General features: G+C 55.0%; 2 protein-coding genes and 1 long non-coding RNA gene across 4 annotated transcripts; 2 read left to right on the forward strand and 1 right to left on the reverse strand.

The window, feature by feature from the left end:
• The first annotated feature begins 1059 nt into the window (after positions 1–1059).
• On the forward strand, positions 1060–13484 carry GAPDHS (glyceraldehyde-3-phosphate dehydrogenase, spermatogenic). The gene is made up of 11 exons (XM_045381174.3): positions 1060–1126; positions 4362–4542; positions 6184–6280; positions 6454–6560; positions 10523–10613; positions 10693–10811; positions 11148–11229; positions 11544–11695; positions 11864–12026; positions 13078–13175; positions 13263–13484. Exons 1-11 carry the CDS (start codon positions 1060–1062, stop codon positions 13333–13335), a joined length of 1230 nt encoding a protein of 409 aa, XP_045237109.1. The 3' UTR covers positions 13336–13484.
• On the reverse strand, positions 10980–13722 carry LOC141406911 (uncharacterized). The gene is made up of 2 exons (XR_010583605.2): positions 12312–13722; positions 10980–11300 (listed from the first exon to the last, which is right to left on the reverse strand). It is a non-coding gene; the product is annotated as an uncharacterized lncRNA (long non-coding RNA).
• A 65-nt stretch (positions 13723–13787) lies between these two features.
• Positions 13788–15684, forward strand: TMEM147 (transmembrane protein 147). Of its 2 annotated transcripts, XM_005588862.4 has the most exons (7): positions 13788–13981; positions 14053–14122; positions 14686–14745; positions 14831–14967; positions 15104–15188; positions 15277–15398; positions 15482–15684. In XM_005588862.4, the coding sequence occupies exons 1-7, from the start codon at positions 13905–13907 to the stop codon at positions 15603–15605; spliced, it is 675 nt and encodes a 224-aa protein (XP_005588919.1). In that variant the 5' UTR covers positions 13788–13904; the 3' UTR covers positions 15606–15684. The 2 variants fall into 2 exon arrangements, with proteins under 2 accessions (XP_005588919.1, XP_065392542.1); XM_065536470.1 differs by lacking the exons at positions 14831–14967; positions 15104–15188.
• Positions 15685–16869: the final 1185 nt, after the last annotated feature.

Consider the following 16869-nt stretch of genomic DNA (forward strand, 5'->3'; position numbering starts at 1 on the left):
TGACAGAGATGACGTCCCTGGTCTCTCAGAGCTTATAGTCTAGTGGGCAAAGACAGTTGGCAAGAAAACAATTTTTAGAGAGACATGTGCTCTAAGGAAAATAAAAACATAGACAGTGTAGCCCTAGAGAAATTTTGCACATTGGAACATAACCCAGAATGGAGAAGTCAGACAAGGCTTCCTGGAAGATGGGCAGAGATTGGGGGGAAGGGGGTGACGGCTGACAGTGACAAAGGAGGGAACTTAGATGGGGAGTCTAGAAAGCCTCTCTTAAAGGGTGGGAAACCAAGAGGCAGCCAAGGGAAGCCCTGGGTGGGTTTTCCAGGGATATGGAGGCAGCTAGAGTCACTCCGGGGGGAGAAGCCAAGGAACAGTATGGAGACTGTGTACTTCAGGAGACAGAGAGGAGGAAAAGGCTTTCAGGACGGTGTAAAAGGTGGAATTCCAGGCTGGGTGTGGTGGCTCACTCCTGCAATCCTAGCATTTTGGAAGGCTGAGGTGGGAGGATCGCTTGAGCCCAAGAGTTCTAGACCAGCCTGAGCAAAAGAGTGAGACTCTCTCTCTACAAAAAAATAAAAAATAAAAATAGCCTGCCGTGAAGGCTGCACATGTAGTCCCAGCTACTCAGGAGGCCGAGGCGGGAGGATCGCTTTGAGCCCAGGAGTTCAAGGCTGCAATGAGCCATGATTGCACCACTACACTCCGCCTAGGAGACAGAGTGACACCCTGTCTCAAAATAAATAAACAAATGATAATTTTAAAAAGTGGGATTCCACTCCAGACGGCAGAGCGTGGCCATGGAACGGTGGTGCATAGCATGCTGAGGTCCCATGCCTCTACGGGGATGGGATGCGGTGGTCTCAGGCCTCTGGCTTGGGCACTGCCTCCTGGGTGGCGTCACTGGATACTGTGACGTCACTGTGTACTGTGACATCACTGGGCACTGTGACATCACGGCAAGAAGCCCCGGACCCACCAGCCCTGGCGCTCCGCACGCACCTCAGTAACATCGCGGCAGGTCCCGGGGCAGCCAGGCCAATGATAACCTTATAAGAGACCATGTCGAAGCGAGACATCGTCCTCACTAATGTCACTGTTGTCCAGTTGCTGCGACAGCCGTGCCCGGGTGAGGGAAGCAGCGGAGGGCGCGGGGGAGGGGTGGAAAGGGTAATGGGGAGCATCTGCACCCTCACACCTGTGCCGCATCCCAACCGCCCTTCCTGGCGTGTGCACCATCTAGGGACAAGGGGATCGTCTGCCCTCCCTCCCTCCACACCCGCCAGTGTGCTGGCAGACTAGGGTCTACCGCGATGGCGGGGAGACTGGGCCTCCGCCCCGAGGGCTGGGTGGGCTTTGCGCCGCTATCAGGCGGTGGAAAGAGCAGAAACCAGCGCGCACCGGAGGCTGCAGCCTGAAAGTGGCGGAAAGTGGGAGGGCTTAGGAGGGGCTCATGGAGAACCCAGGGGTGCTGGGCTTCCACGTAAAAGTGATGTTCATGGCGCTTTGCGTGAGGTGGGCTTTGCCCTCCCTGTGATGCACAAAACAAGGACACTTGCAACCTTGCCGGGGACGTACTGACCACTTCGCAGGCGAGAGCTCAGGGAAGCCTCACCACCACTTGAGAAGGCCAGTGTGTGCCCGCAGTTTGCAGAGCGGACAACAGAGGTTAAGAGAGGGCAAACTACTTCCTCAGTCTCTCAACTAGGGTGGCGCGCGCACACACACATACACTCACTCATTCTAGCCGGAGGAAGCAGGTCTTCCGGGTGGGCTGCCCCCATTCCCACACTGTTCCCTCACTTCGCACGGGCGGGGGCCGCAGGGGTAGGTGTGGCCGGGATGGGGGCAGGGCTTGGTGCAGGAGACTCTGGAAGACATAGGAGCAGACAGGCTTAACAGCCATAACAGCCATGAGACTTGAACCCCTGCCCTGCGCATCACTGCTCCGTGGCCTCGGGCTTTATTTTCCCCTCTGTAAAGTGGGTTTATAGCGCATGCCTCTCAGGATTCAGTGGGAGGACAGCAGTGAGGAGCTCCGCACAGCACCCAGCTAGCCCCCAGGCTTTTCTCTAACCCAGGGACCCCACCCCTACAGTGGAGGGGAAGAAAGTGCAAGGCTGGGGGTGCTGAGAAAGGAGGAGCATCTGAGTTTCTTCGGAAAGGTCACCCATTGGGCTCAGATTCCCACCCTGAACCAGATGTACAAATCCCCTTCCTCCGATAGCAGAAACAACCCCCAGGGATTCTAACATCCTCAAGTTCACCGATAAACACTAACACCTTCATGAACTTGGACAGCCACTGGAAACACCCATAGTCCAGCCTCAGGCCACAAGGTCTGTGGCAGCAGGGAGAGGTCAGGGACACAGACAGGCCAGCTGGCCCCCAGCTCCCAGCCCCACCACCTCCCAGATGCCTTTGATGTGGTGCCAAAAACTTGGACTCCCACTATCCCCTTCCAGCCCCTCTCTACCCTCTGCTGTCTCCCTTTCCTCGTGAATCTGCGTAGGATCAGACTTCCCTCCTCTATTAAAATCAGCTCCTATGTGTGGGCCTCGAGATCTCACTGAGCCCTCACAGCAGCCCCAACGCGGAGGATCAGCCCCAAGAGGTTCATTAACTTGCTCAAGTCCACAGAGCAGCAGGTCTGTGTGGACTGAGCCAGGCTTGACTTTCCAGCTTGAAACTCTCTGCCACCAGGTCCCAAGTCTCCACTTCTCCCCTCTTCTCAAGCCCTCCTCTGTAGCTCAGGTGGCTGCTACCACCAGGTGCAGGTGTTTGTAAGTGCAGTCTGGGAGTGGGAGTGTGTGTGGAGAGGTGGGAGCCAATGCGAGCTTCCATGGGCTTCACAGAGTATGATACACGGCACTCTCTAAGCTTGCCTGGGGATAAGAAATGCCTGGAGTGCTTATTTTATTTATTTATTTGTGTGTGTGAGACAGTGTTTCACTCTTGTTGCCCAGGATGGAGTGCAATGGTGCAATCTCGACTCACCGCAACCTCCTACTCCCGGGTTCAAGCGATTCTCCTGCCTCAGCCTCCTGAGTAGCTGGGAATACAGGCATGCGCCACCATACCTCGCTAATTTTTTTTGTATTTTTAGAAGAGACAGGGTTTCTCCATGTTGGTCAGGCTGGTCTCGAACTCCTGATCTCAGGTGATCCACCCACCTCGGCCTCCCAAAGTGCTGGGATTACAGGTGTGAGCCACTGCTCCTGGCCTGGAGTGCTTATTAAAAACAGGATTTCTGGGCCTCCATACAGACCTACGGAGTCCGATTTTTCTAGGAAGAGCCCTCCTCACGTGATTTTTTTTTTTTTTTTTTTTTGAGACAGAGTCTCACTCTGTCGCCCAGGCTGGTGTGCAGTGGCACAATCTCGGCTCACTGCAACCTCTGCCTCCCAGGTTCAAGAGATTCTCTTGCCTCAGCCCCGCTAGGAGCTGGGATTACAGTATTTTTAGTAGAGAATGGGTTTCTCCACGTTGGTCAGGCTGGTCTTGAACTCCTGACCTCAAGTGATCCACCCACCTTGGCCTCCCAAAGTGCCAGGATTACAGGCGTGAGCCACCACGCCTGACCACTCTGATGATTCCTATCATTGGAACAGTTTGGGGACCACTGGGCTAAATCAATTATTGGACAAGTTCGGGGAACAATCTCCAAAATACTAATGCATGTCAAACGTTTCCTGGGCTTGGTCATAAGCACTCTATGTATTACCTCATTTAATCTTCACAACAACCCTCTAAGAAAAGTACTATTATCTCACCTTACAGAGGAGGAAACTGAGGCACAGAGAATGTCACCCCAAGCGATCTATGTTGAAAGTACATACCCAGGCCGGGTGCGGTGGCTCACTCCTGTAATCCTAGCACGTTGGGAGGCCGAGGCGGGTGGATCACCTAAGGTCAGGAGTTCGAGACCAGCCTGGCCAACATGGTGAAACCCCACCTGTACTAAAAATACGAAAAGTAGCCAGGCGCCATGGCAGGTGCCTATAATCCCAGCTACTCGGGAGGCTGAGGCAGGAGAATCGCCTGAACCCGGGAGGCGGAGGTTGCAGTGAGCCGAGATTAGGCCACTGCACTCCAGCCTGGGTGACAGAGCAATACTCCGTCTCAGGAAAAAAAAAAAAAAAAGAAAACGAAAGTACATACCCAGTGAATTAGAATCTCAGGAAAGAGCCCTTGGGATCGATATTTTAAACAAGTTTATTCTGTAGAGAAAGTGGGTTTGGGAAACACTGGGCTAAATAGTTGGTCACTAGGGGCCAGGAACCAGCAACAGATTCTGGGCAGCAAAGACAGTTTATTCTCTTTGGTGGTCGCGCAACCCATTTTCCCTCCCTTTCCCCGCATAGTGACCAGACCACCGCCTCCACCTGAGCCCAAGGTTGAAATAGAGCCCCAGCCACAACCAGAGCCCACACCAGTCAGGGAGGAAATAAAGCCGCCGCCGCCACCATCACCGCCTCCTCGCCCTGCTACTCCTCCTCCTAAGATGGGGCCTGCGCCCCGGGAGCTGACTGTGGGCATCAATGGGTGAGTCTACTCCAGCCCCTGATCAGTCTGAAGCCTTAGAGCCCGGCCCTTCCTCTGGCCGCTAACTGGAGGCACCTCCACATTGCCCCCCATCAATGCTTTCATTCCGACGACCCTGGAGAAATAGCCCAGAGTAAGGCAGACAGGGCCCCACGCCCAGCCCACATTCTGGTGGGGAAGACAGTAATCAAATAAAGAAACGACATTGTTCAGTAGAGTGTGCTGGGAACAGCGCAGAACCCAGCGGAAAAGTAAGGCTGGAGAGGGCAGCCTTTGCCAGTGATCAGGGAAGGCCTCAGGGAGAAGGTGTCATTGGGGTTGGATCACAGTGATGAGGCGCAGCCAGCTCTCAGGACACCTTGCCGGGGAAGGAGTCTTCCAGGCAGCGGGACAAGCAATGATTCTGGGGCAGAGGCGAGTTCCGTGTGTTCAGGGACAGCCAGGAAGTCACAGTGGCTGGTGTCCACCAAGCAAAGGAAAAAGGAGGGAGGCCGGTGGGAAGCCCAGCAGGGCAGCTGCTACACCACAGTGAGGAATGTGGATCTTGTTTTACTAATGGACAGTCGGGGATGTTTTCATGGCAAGAGACGTAATCTGTCTTGAAGCTTTAAAAGATCCATCCAGGCTCACACCCGTAAACCCAGCACTTTGGAAGGCCGAGGCAGGAGAATCCTTTGAGACCAGGAGTTTGAGACCAGGTGTTTGAGGCCAGCGTGGGCAACATAGCGAGACCCTGTTTCTACAAAAAAAAAATATTTTTAATTGTTTAATGAAAAAATAAAAGATCCATTCAGCTACAAGGTTAAGAATAGGGATTAGGAGCCAGGCACGGTAGCTCAGGTCTGTAATCCCAGCACTTTGGGAGGCTAAGGCGGGTCTATCAACTTTAGGTCAGGAGTTCGAGACCAGCCTGGCCAACATGGCGAAATCCCGTCTCTATAAAAAATATAGGCCGGGCGCGGTGGCTCAAGCCTGTAATCCCAGCACTTTGGGAGGCCGAGACGGGCGGATCACAAGGTCAGGAGATCGAGACCATCCTGGCTAACATGGTGAAACCCCGTCTCTACTAAAAAAAATACAAAAAAACTAGCCAGGCGTGGTGGCGGGCGCCTGTAGTCCCAGCTACTTGGGAGGCTGAGGCAGGAGAATGGCATAAACCTGGGAGGCGGAGCTTGCAGTGAGCTGAGATCCGGCCCCTGCACTCCAGCCTGGGCGACAGAGCGAGACTCCATCTCAAAAAAAAAAAAAAAAAAAAAAAATATATATATATATATATATATATATAAATTAGCCAGGTGTGGTGGTATGTGCCTGTAGTCCCAGCTCTTTGGGAGGCTGAGGTAGGAGAATCACTTGAACCCAGGAGGCAGAGGTTGCAATAAGCCCAGATAGCACCACTGCACTCCAGCCTGGGCAAAAGAGCTAAACTCCGTCTCAAAAAAAAAAAAAATAGGGGTTAGGGAACGGATTGGGAGAGGGAGCTGAAAAAGCAGTGAAGGGGCTGGTGAGGTCATCTTAGCAAGAGATGACCATGGCTGGCACAGAGGTGGTTGCCTTCTTCCCCTGGATTAAGGATTCCCGACCAGCCTCCTCTCCATCACCCCCTCTCTCCCATCCCTTCCTCTGTCTGACCCCGGCCAGATTTGGACGCATCGGTCGCCTGGTCCTGCGCGCCTGCATGGAGAAGGGTGTTAAGGTGGTGGCTGTGAATGATCCATTCATTGACCCGGAATACATGGTCAGTAGCTGGCAGGGGGCAGGAACAGCAGGGTGGGACTAGGGTGGGAAGGGGGCTCAGGGAAGCTGTATGGAAGGCTCTCAGCTGCAATGTGAGGCCTTCACCAAAGAGGGGACTCTCTAGGGATCCTCGCCCTGCCACCCCAAGACTGGGAGCCATTCCATCGCCCACAGGTGTACATGTTTAAGTATGACTCCACCCACGGCCGATACAAGGGAAGTGTGGAATTCAGGAACGGACAGCTGGTCGTGGACAACCACGAGATCTCTGTCTACCAGTGGTAAGGAGAGCATCTGTCTGATGCACGGCTGTGACATAGTGAGACAGGGGATGTGGAGGTGGCTAAAATGGGATTCCAGCCTCTCACATGGGGTTCTGAAACCGCCCCCAAAATTGCATGTGCATGCCTCTAGGTACTAATTTGAAGAGGGAAGTCTCAGATAGGTCCTTCACCCCTAAAATGGTTAAGAAGCACTAATCTAAAAAGATATCTCACTGTACTCAAGAATGCTTTTTATTTTTATTTTTTTTAGGGACGAGGTATCACTCTCTTGCCCAGTATGGAATGCAGTGGTGTAATCATAGCTCACCGCAGCCTTGACCTCCCGGGCTCAAGTGATCCTCCCACCTCGGCCTCCCGAGTAGCTGACACAAGCCACCATACCTGGCAAATTTTCTGTAGGATGAGGTCTTGCCATTTGGTCCAGGCTGGTCTCAAACTCCTAGCCCCAAGCAATCCTCCCACCTTGGCCTCTCAGAGTGCTGGGATTACAGGCACGAGCCATCACATTTTGCTTTAACACACATTGGTATGTTTTCTCGTGGGCATATCAACATGTCCAGAACTCAACTCTTGATTCCCCTTCACCCCCACACCTATTCAGCTCCCACTGACCACTGCTGGTCAACTGTGCCTGAAATCCAAAGAGAGGAAGGTATAATGAGGCTTGTGCGAACATCCGAACATCCATTCCCATCATGGCCTGAACCAGTGTTTCAGGTTTACTTGAGAATGCCCTGGGCCGAGAGAAGGGCTGCATTCAGTTAGTTGGGAGAGCTTAGAATTTTATTTTTGGCTGACATTCACCTTTCTAATATAAACTATTAGCCACACCTGGCTCTGTGGCTGCCTGGGGCTTTTACACACACACACCCACAGGCACGCACACATGCACATACACACAGGCACACTACTGAACCCTGTCCGGGCCCAGGCAGGGTCTGCAGCCTCCCCAGCGCCCCTCCCCACAGATCTAATCTCAGCCCTTCTGCTTGTAGTTACTGGGGGTAGGGTGAGTGATAAACGAGCAGGGATGGGTGCAGGAAGTTTGTGGGTGGGGGGCAGAAACAGGAGGGTCAGCGAAAACGGAAGAAAGCTGCTTAATCCAAGTTTGAAATCAACACAGCAGAAACAACTCCAGCACCGTAGTTATCACGCAGACTTCAACGTGGCCACCACCATTCCTACCACTTGGAGTCATCCCCCTTCCCCACCTAGCTGCCCCCTCCATCCACGGCCCCAACCCGGGTGGTGCCTTCTCTGGTCACTCGTGCAATGCAACGTGGTTCCCCGCCCCTCCAGCCCCCTCTCCACCCCTGCACTGTTGGGCTGCATAAGCCAAGCTGTGTGCCTGCACTCTGCCCTGCGCTGCCGCTAGCTGGCTGGGTGACCTTGGGCAAGGGACCAAACTCGCCTGAGCCTCAGTTCCCCGATGTGATGGGGAACCCACCACAGCAGTAGCTGGGAGCACGAGTGGCGTGAACACGTGTTTGTGGACACTTAAACAGGCACTTCCCACAAGGCCATGGCCTTGCAGGGAGGGCTCTGTCAACTGGTGCCACCACAGTTGCTCTGGCATTAGCAGGTACAGGCCCTGGTAGACATGAAGAACTTCCTTTGAATAAACAAATGGAATCCTCAAAACAGCCGGTGGGCAGGAGGCTGGGGCCCATGGCAGCCTTGGGGAGGGCCTGGGGTCTTCTGGGGCACATTCCTTGCCTCAGGCCAAGTCAGCAATTGCTGCAGAGGAATTGGAAGTGTCCCTAATTTGGAAGGCAGGAAACGGGGGTAGCTGAGAAGAGCTAGTTGGGCCAGATGATGGAAAGCGGACTGACAGAGCAGGAGACAGGAAGAGGATAACCATGTACCTTGCCTGGGGCCTTGCCTGGTGGCCGATTCATCCATTCATTCAGGCAGTGGAAACAGGAGTGCAGACCCGAGCTGGGGCCAGCCACCTGCACTCCAGCAGGCTCTCCCTCTCACTCCCCTCCCCTCCGCCCCGACAGCGGTTAAAAAATGCAAAAAATGGCAGTGGTAGCACTTCCTCATTGGGTTGTGAAGGTTACGTGAGTTTAATACAGGTAAGGCACTTAGAATATGGGCACAGGACAGGTGTTCAGTAAACATGTATAAAATGGCTGACAAAAAAAAAAAAAAACAAAAAAAAACATGAGGCCAGGTGCAGCGGCTCATGCCTGTCATCCCAGCATTTTGGGAGGCTGAGGTGGGCGGATCACTTCAGGTCAGGAGTTTGAGACCAGCCTGGCAAACACAGCAAAACCCGTGACCATTAAAAATACAAAAAACAACAAAAAACTAGCCAGGTGTGGTAGCGCATGCTTGTAACCCCAGCTACTCAGGAGGCGGAGGCAGGAGAATTGCTTGAACCTGGAAGGTGGAGGTTGCAGTGAGCCAAGATCGTGCCACTGCACTCCAGCCTGGGTGACAGAGTGAGACTCTGTCTCAAAAACAAAACGAAACAGAACAAAACAAAACAAACAAAGAAAACCCATGAGGCCAGGCACGGTGGCTTACACCTGTAATCCCGGCACTGTGGGAGGCCAAGGATCACTTGAGCCCAGGGGTTCTAAAGCACCCTGGGAAACAAAAGTGAGAGCCCATCTCTACTAAAAAAATTAAAATTTAGCTGGGCATGGTAGTGTGCGCCTGTAGTCCCAAGCTGCTCAGGAGGCCAAGGCAGTAGGATGGCTTGAGCCAGGAAGATCAAGGCAGCAGTGAGCTCTGATTGCACCACTGCACCCCAGCCTGGGCGACAGAAGAAGACCCTGTCTCAAAACAAACAAACAAACCCCACAAACATTGATTGAACCCCCCATTGAGGGGGGCAGGCTCAAGCGCAAAAGAAACAGACCCACACAACCGAGAATCACAGAAGGAAAGCACTCGGTTACTCGGTTACTCACAATAAACCTGGGAAGGTATATTCACTTAATGCTTGTTTGCTAAAGCCAAGTAGATAATGGCAATACTAGATGTTTAATGTGTTTCAAATACAAACGTTTGTCAAAATACCAAGTTAAAACGTAAATTTAGGGCCGGGCGCAGTGGCTCAAGCCTGTAATCCCAGCATTTTGGGAGGCCGAAACGGGTGGATCACGAGGTCAGGAGATCGAGACCATCCTGGCTAACACGGTGAAACCCCGTCTCTACTAAAAAATACAAAAAACTAGCCGGGCGAGGTGGCGGGCGCCTGTAGTCCCAGCTACTCGGGAGGCTGAGGCAGGAGAATAGCGTGAACCCGGGAGGCAGAGCTTGCAGTGAGCTGAGATCCGGCCACTGCACTCCAGCCTGGGCCACAGAGCGAGACTCCGTCTCAAAAAAAATAAAGAAACGTAAATTTATAAAACAGGAAACCAGAAACCTCCCCCCACTTACCTTTCTAATGTAAACCACAAGCCACTGCTGCCCCAAGGCTGCCTCAGGCTTCAGGCGTCCTCCAGGAGCTTTCTCTTTAATGCAGTGTCTGTTTTCAGGGACTCTCCTGGCCCTTGGCAGCCAGCTTCCTATTGCAGAACTGAGGATCTAGGAGGGTTCGTGGCGAGGTTGTCGGGGTTGGGGACCAGAAAGCAGCTGGGCAGGCCTCACAGTCACAGAGTCCACATCCCGGGCAGCATACAGAGAAAGGGTCTGAGCTGGCTGACAGCAGTCAGGGTTGGCGCCTCTAAGGAGGTTGAGGGCTGAGTTGGGGAGGTCACCGCCCGTACCCAGGCATAGCAGAGGTGGTGCAATCAACAAAAGGAAGGTGGTCCGAAGTGGGGCAGTGGTGAAAAGCCAGGCCAGCGGGGTGGAGCTCATCTGGAGCAAGTAGGTATGTCGGTGGGGGACGCAGGTAGTTGCAGGTGGGCCAGCATCTGCTCAACCTTTCAAATGGTGAAGGCCGTGGACTATGAAGGTGGGGCTCAAGCAGGGGAGACTGACTCAGCCCTGCCACTACCCCACAGCAAGGAGCCCAAACAGATCCCCTGGAGGGATGTCGGGAGCCCCTACGTGGTGGAGTCCACAGGCGTGTACCTCTCCATAGAGGCAGCTTCGGTAAGCCGGGGAGAGGTGTCCAGGGCCAGCTGGGGGGATGATGGCGCCAGAAGCACCTGACACCGCGCTTCCTCCCCAGAACCACATCTCAGCAGGTGCTCAACGTGTGGTCATCTCCGCACCCTCGCCAGACGCACCAACGTTCGTCATGGGTGTGAATGAAAACAACTATAACCCTGGCTCCATGAACATTGTGAGGTAAGGGGGGCAGCGACATCCTGCAATGTGTGGAAGGGAGGGTAGACTCGTCCTCCCCACTCTCAGCTCCACTGGATTCCTGGTCACTCGGCTTCTACTTCTCCTTCCCGAAACTATCTGCTAAACACGCATGACTTCTGGAGGACAAGCTTGGGGAGCCTCCCCAGCTGCATCTCGGTGCCTCCTTCAGTCTGACGGTGTCTGCACAGATCCCTCTCACCCTCATCCTGACGTTTCACAAAACCAAGTCTGCGTGCATACCCCAAGAGGGGTAAGGGTGGAGGGGTGGCTCTGCAACTCACCTCACAGTGCCCGTGCACACCTTGGCTGTTGCAGCAACGCGTCCTGCACCACCAACTGCTTGGCCCCCCTTGCCAAGGTCATCCACGAGCGATTTGGGATCGTGGAAGGGTTGATGGTGAGTTGAGGATGAGGGGCTGGGGCAGGATGGCAGGGAAACCCCAACCTTTTCTTCCCAGGCCTTGCTTACTATATGGAGTTAAGAGGGAGAGATTGGTTTCGGGAGGAGAGGCCCACCAGTGCAGAAGTCTTTTAAAACACTGTACAACCCTCAGTCAAGGCTGGACCCTGGCCTGCACACGTCCCCTCCTGTGGTCTGTGGTGGTGGCCCCACCAGCCTCCACACCTAGGCCACTACCCTAGTCCCGGAAAAAAAGAGGTATAGGAGCTTAGGACCATGAAGGCCTCATCTTGGTCCTTCTCTTCCCCAAGACTACAGTCCATTCCTACACGGCCACCCAGAAGACAGTGGATGGGCCATCAAAGAAGGCCTGGAGAGATGGGCGGGGTGCCCACCAGAACATCATCCCAGCCTCCACTGGGGCTGCGAAAGCCGTGACCAAAGTCATCCCAGAGCTCAAAGGGTATGAGGACAAGAAGCCGCAACCAGGGTGGGGGCATACCCCGGGAGGACTGGACTGGCCCTCAGTCCTTAAGGGGAAAGCAGGAGCCTGGCCCGGCCACAGGGCAAGGGGGATTGGAGGGCAACGTCCCTAAGTTCTGACTCCTGTTCTTCATGGGGGATTCTCCAGGAAGCTGACAGGGATGGCATTCCGGGTACCAACCCCGGATGTGTCTGTTGTGGACCTGACCTGCCGTCTCGCCCAGCCTGCCCCCTACTCAGCCATCAAGGAGGCTATAAAAGCAGCAGCCAAGGGGCCCATGGCTGGCATCCTTGCCTACACCGAGGATGAGGTAGGGGCTGAGGAGAGGAGACCCTGGGAGGAGCCCTCTGGGGAGGGACATGATTTCCACTTGCCAGGGAGCTGCTCTCAATGTGTCAAGACAGAAACTGCAGGGCGGGAAGGGAGATCTCCCTGCCTCAGGGCCTTTGCACTTCCTGTTCCTTTGGTCTGGAATGCTTGCCCCCCCCAGATGACCACACAGTCTGTCCTTACTTCCTCCAAATCTCTACTTCAACCTCCCTCTTCAGCAAGGCACCCCCTCAAAAGATGTTCTTTCTGTGGCCCTATTCCTCACCTGAAATTTCTTGTCAGTCACTGTTGATCCCAATGGTGTGTGCATTCCAAGAAAACAGGGATTTAGGGGCTGCGTTTTCACTTTTCTGGCTCTAACCTGGCAGACAGCAGGTGACCAATACATGCTTAGTGAACAAAAGACAACAGTTCTCATTTTTTTCAATACTTGTTCAGGGCCAGGCCATGGCCAGGTGCCTTCTCTGTGAGGAGTGGATGCCATGGTCATGGTGGACCCCGTACATCTACCTTGGTGCTGTCTCCCTGCATTAACTTCTGCAGGTCCACTTTCCCACAGTCGCCAGGATCTTTTGTTTTAATGGAATCACACTGCATCACCCATTTTCAGGAGTGAAAACACTCTTGTGGCCTTTCCTGACACTAGGGCTAAAACCCTCAGGTTCTCCGTTCCTGCAGCTCCTTCCACCTCAGACGCTGTGTTGAGGGCCAGAGCCAGTGAGATCTTCCTAGTCATCTAGACCCAGGCTCATGGCCACCCCTCAGAGAGGCCCTCCATACTGGCCCATTTCAAATGCTTGCATTATTCCTAGGAAAGGGATGTACTGGTACAGCATGAGGGTGTTTGTGACCTGTGCCCTTTGGTCAGACCCCAGTAGAGTGCCTTGGTCCCTGTCCCCAGAGACTGAACACAGTAGGGCTACATCAAAAATAGATGAATGCATGGATGGGCGATAGAGCTAAGAGCACTGTCAGCTCCTGGAAGTCCTTGCTCTGCCGGACACACTTATCTTTGAAATTCTGACGCCCAGGTCGTCTCTACGGACTTCGTCGGTGATAGCCACTCGTCCATCTTCGATGCTAAGGCCGGCATTGCGCTCAATGACAATTTCGTGAAGCTCATTTCATGGTAAGGGGAAAGGAGCTGGAGACTTGCAGGGGAACTAAGGGGTGGTCGGAAGGAACCCCCTTGAGCCTGCCAATCCCTCCTCCACAGGTACGACAACGAATATGGCTACAGTCACCGGGTGGTCGACCTCCTCCGCTACATGTTCAGCCGAGACAAGTGAAACGGAAAGGTCCCTTCTTTCCTTCCCAGGGGCCAGGGCCGGTACATGTGCCTCCCGTTCCTGCATCTGGCTGCCCGGGGGAGGAAGGGCACCCGGGGCGGACGCCCCACGCCGCTGGGTCCATGGTGAAATAAAAAACAGTGCTCACAGCTGCGTCCCGTATTTCTGCGCCGGTCACGGCGGGTTCTGATCCGGGTTTGAGGCCCGCCCCACCCTTACTCGATCGCCTGCGCCCACGGGCGAGGGGTCGCGCTTGACGTCAAGCCGGGTTCCACTTCGGGAGACGGGGACAGCGATGGCAGCGGGAGAGGTCCCGCATGGCCGGAAGTCACTCCCCACAGCGCTGGGCCGGGAGCGCTGGCAACCGGGCCCGGCCACGGGCGCTCTGACGTCACTGGGCGCGACGCCCCGCGCCGAGACTACTGATCCCAGAAGGTCGCGCGCGGGCCCCCGCCAGTCAGGTGGGCGCCAGGCCCTGGCCGTGGCGAAAGTACCGGCGGAGCCGGAGACCCGCTGCCGGAGACGCCGCCTCGCGATCCCCGCGCGGGCGGGACCGGGCGGCCGGCGTCATGACCCTGTTTCACTTCGGGAACTGCTTCGCTCTCGCCTACTTCCCCTACTTCATCACCTACAAGTGCAGCGGCCTGTGAGTGCGGGAAGGGCGCGGGGCGGAGAGGGCGCGGGGCCCGGGCCGAGCCTCACCTCCCGCTTCTCCAGGTCCGAGTACAACGCCTTCTGGAAATGCGTCCAGGCTGGAGTCACCTACCTCTTTGTCCAACTCTGCAAGGTAAGGGCCGCCGGAATCCACGTGTTCTGGCCCCCAGGCTCTGCAGACCCAGGGACCCGCCCCCGTTGCGTATCCCCCGCCACGGTGGGACCGCCCTCGGGACTCAGCGTAGGGAGGCGTCAGGATACCTAGAAAGGATAGACTTTAAAGAGGGCACGACCTGAGAAGAGGCCTAAAAGCAACTTTTGCGTCGCACTTAGTAAAACTGAGAAAACGTCAGTAGTGTGGTTGGCTAAGAGGTGTTTTTTTTTTTTGGTGCGATTAAGAGTGATCACTGATTCCCTACATGCTGTTAACACTGCCCAAGGAGCAGCACCTTCAAACCTGACTCAGATGCCCTGTGATCACCCAGAACTCCAACTTCCAGCCCCCTCGGGGACCCGGGGACCTATCCTCTATCTCCCCCATTCCTGTAATCTTGCCACCATCTGGTGGTTCCTCTTCCAGATGGGTCCCCAGAACCTGTCCTGCCCTCCTCATACCCACGAACTTCCCACAAATCCCACGTGGTTTATCTTGATCCCCTCACCTTGAAGTGACCTCTTTCTGCTTTCTCTTCTCAGATGCTGTTCTTGGCCACTTTCTTTCCCACCTGGGAAGGCGGCATCTATGACTTCATTGGGGTGAGAGGGGCCAGGGAAGGGCAGGGCATGCAGGAGCGGGGCTCCCTGTCCCCTGTGCTTACTTAAGCCTCAACCTGACCCGCAGGAGTTCATGAAGGCCAGCGTGGATGTGGCAGACCTGATAGGTCTAAACCTTGTCATGTCCCGGAATGCCGGCAAGGGGGAGTACAAGATCATGGTTGCTGCCCTGGGCTGGGCCACCGCCGAGCTTATTATGTCCCGGTGCGTGCAGCAGCCTGGAACCCAGACACCTGAGAAGGGACACCTGGGTTCCACGGGGGTGCTGGAGGGCAGGGGCTCACAGCCTGGTACTGAAGGTGTCTGGGTACTGGAGAATCCCATCCTTTGCCTTCCTCAGCTGCATTCCCCTATGGGTCGGAGCCCGGGGCATTGAGTTTGACTGGAAGTACATCCAGATGAGCATAGACTCCAACATCAGTCTGGTAGGCAGTCCTGCTCTCCCACACACACATTTCTGCTGGCGGCCATACTCCTATCGAGGCCTGGCCCCAACTTTCTGCCTCCCTCCAGGTCCATTACATCGTCGCATCTGCTCAGGTCTGGATGATAACACGCTATGATCTGTACCACACCTTCCGGCCGGCTGTCCTCCTACTGATGTTCCTCAGTGTCTACAAGGCCTTCGTGATGGAGTGAGCTGGGTGGGGTTTAGGGCTGGGTCCAAAGTGGGGTGGGTTATCTAGTCTCCCTCCCTCATGGTGACATTTTCCTGCAGGACCTTCGTCCACCTCTGCTCACTGGGCAGCTGGACAGCCCTACTGGCCCGAGCAGTGGTAACGGGGCTGCTGGCCCTCAGCACCTTGGCCCTGTACGTCGCCGTTGTCAATGTGCACTCCTAGGCTTGGTGTCTCAGATACTGATGTACCCTTTCCCTGACTCGCTTCAGGTTTTAGTGAAGTAAACAGTATTTGGAAAGTTGCTGCTGCCTCCATTTCTCTCTCTCTTGGGAACTGTCTCCCAATACCGTGCCCACCTGGGTCCCAGAGGCCCTGGTTCTGGCTCAGGAGCCAGGTAGACAAGCTGGAAGCTAGCCAGTCACTGGCTTGTCCCATGTCCTGTTCCTCAGGCTCCTAGTTTGTCAGGAGTAGACAATGTTTGGATGATCTTTGAGCAATGGCAGAGGCCAGGGCCCTCAGGGAACAGGTGATAGAGGGGAGCTAGAATCCAAGAGAAGGCCCTTGGGGGCTCTTCCTCTCCTCACAGCCTCAACCTGGGCCTCCCCACACAGGTCCTTCCCGGGCTGGTTACCTCTGAGGCTCCCGGCCCCAGTGTCCCCCTCCAATCCATCCTCTGTATGGCAGCCAGGGGATCTATCTGAAACCCATGTAACCGGGTCATCCTCCCGCTTGCAACCACTTGCAGCCCCTTGTTACACAGTGGACAGTCCAATTGCTCGGCCTTTGGTTTTATCCAACCAGCAAAATCAGCTTTTCTGAAACTGCTCCCTAGAATAATTTGCCCAGCCAGATTCTTAACATCGTTCAAGCCATGGGGTCAGCATGAGGCTGGGGGGAGAGTTGTGACTGTGAGCTCCTCAGTTCTATGGCCCTCAGCTCAGATCCCAGCCTGAGCCTTCTCAGGGTGGAGTGGAGAGACAGCTGCAGCCAAGGAGCAGAGCAGTGGGGCCCCCAGCTTTGACCTTGTCCTGGATGCCCCCCTCCATCCTCAGCCTTCCTTGGTCCACTGAAGCCAGCTCCCCGCCTCTCTCTGAGGGGGATGTGTCAGAAGTTTTGAATGTCATGTTTAAGCTCCACTTTGATGCACACCTTCCCCACTCAGGAAGATGTTCCCCAGCCCTGACGTTCCCAATGGGGTACCCCAGGGAGTAGGTTAGGGCAGTTGCCCCTCTTCCTCCAGGCTGTTGAGGTTCCATATGATTTTTTTCTTTTTTTTTTTCCTTTGAGACGGAGTCTCGCTCTGTCGCCCAGGCTGGAGTACAGCGGCGCGATCTAGGCTCACTGCAAGCTCCGCCTCCTGGGTTCACGCCATTCTCCTGCCTCAGCCTCCCGAATAGCTGGGACTACAGGCGCCCGCCACCACGCCCGGCTAATTTTTTTGTATTTTTAGTAGAGACGGGGTTTTACCGAGTTAGCCAGGATGGTC

This window comes from Macaca fascicularis, chromosome 19, assembly GCF_037993035.2.
Source record: "Macaca fascicularis isolate 582-1 chromosome 19, T2T-MFA8v1.1".
Classification (NCBI taxonomy): Eukaryota; Metazoa; Chordata; class Mammalia; order Primates; family Cercopithecidae; genus Macaca; species Macaca fascicularis.

Bases quoted from the DNA above. Each gene is read 5' to 3' on its own strand.
- TMEM147 (XM_005588862.4), top strand. From the start codon at position 13,905: ATGACCCTGTTTCACTTCGGGAACTGCTTCGCTCTCGCCTACTTCCCC. The intron at 14,746-14,830 runs GTGAGAGGGGCC...CCTGACCCGCAG, and splicing joins GCATCTATGACTTCATTGGG to GAGTTCATGAAGGCCAGCGT. The intron at 15,399-15,481 runs GTGAGCTGGGTG...ATTTTCCTGCAG, and splicing joins TACAAGGCCTTCGTGATGGA to GACCTTCGTCCACCTCTGCT.
- GAPDHS (XM_045381174.3), top strand. From the start codon at position 1,060: ATGTCGAAGCGAGACATCGTCCTCACTAATGTCACTGTTGTCCAGTTG. The intron at 10,812-11,147 runs GTAAGGGGGGCA...TGGCTGTTGCAG, and splicing joins GGCTCCATGAACATTGTGAG to CAACGCGTCCTGCACCACCA. The intron at 12,027-13,077 runs GTAGGGGCTGAG...TCTGACGCCCAG, and splicing joins TTGCCTACACCGAGGATGAG to GTCGTCTCTACGGACTTCGT.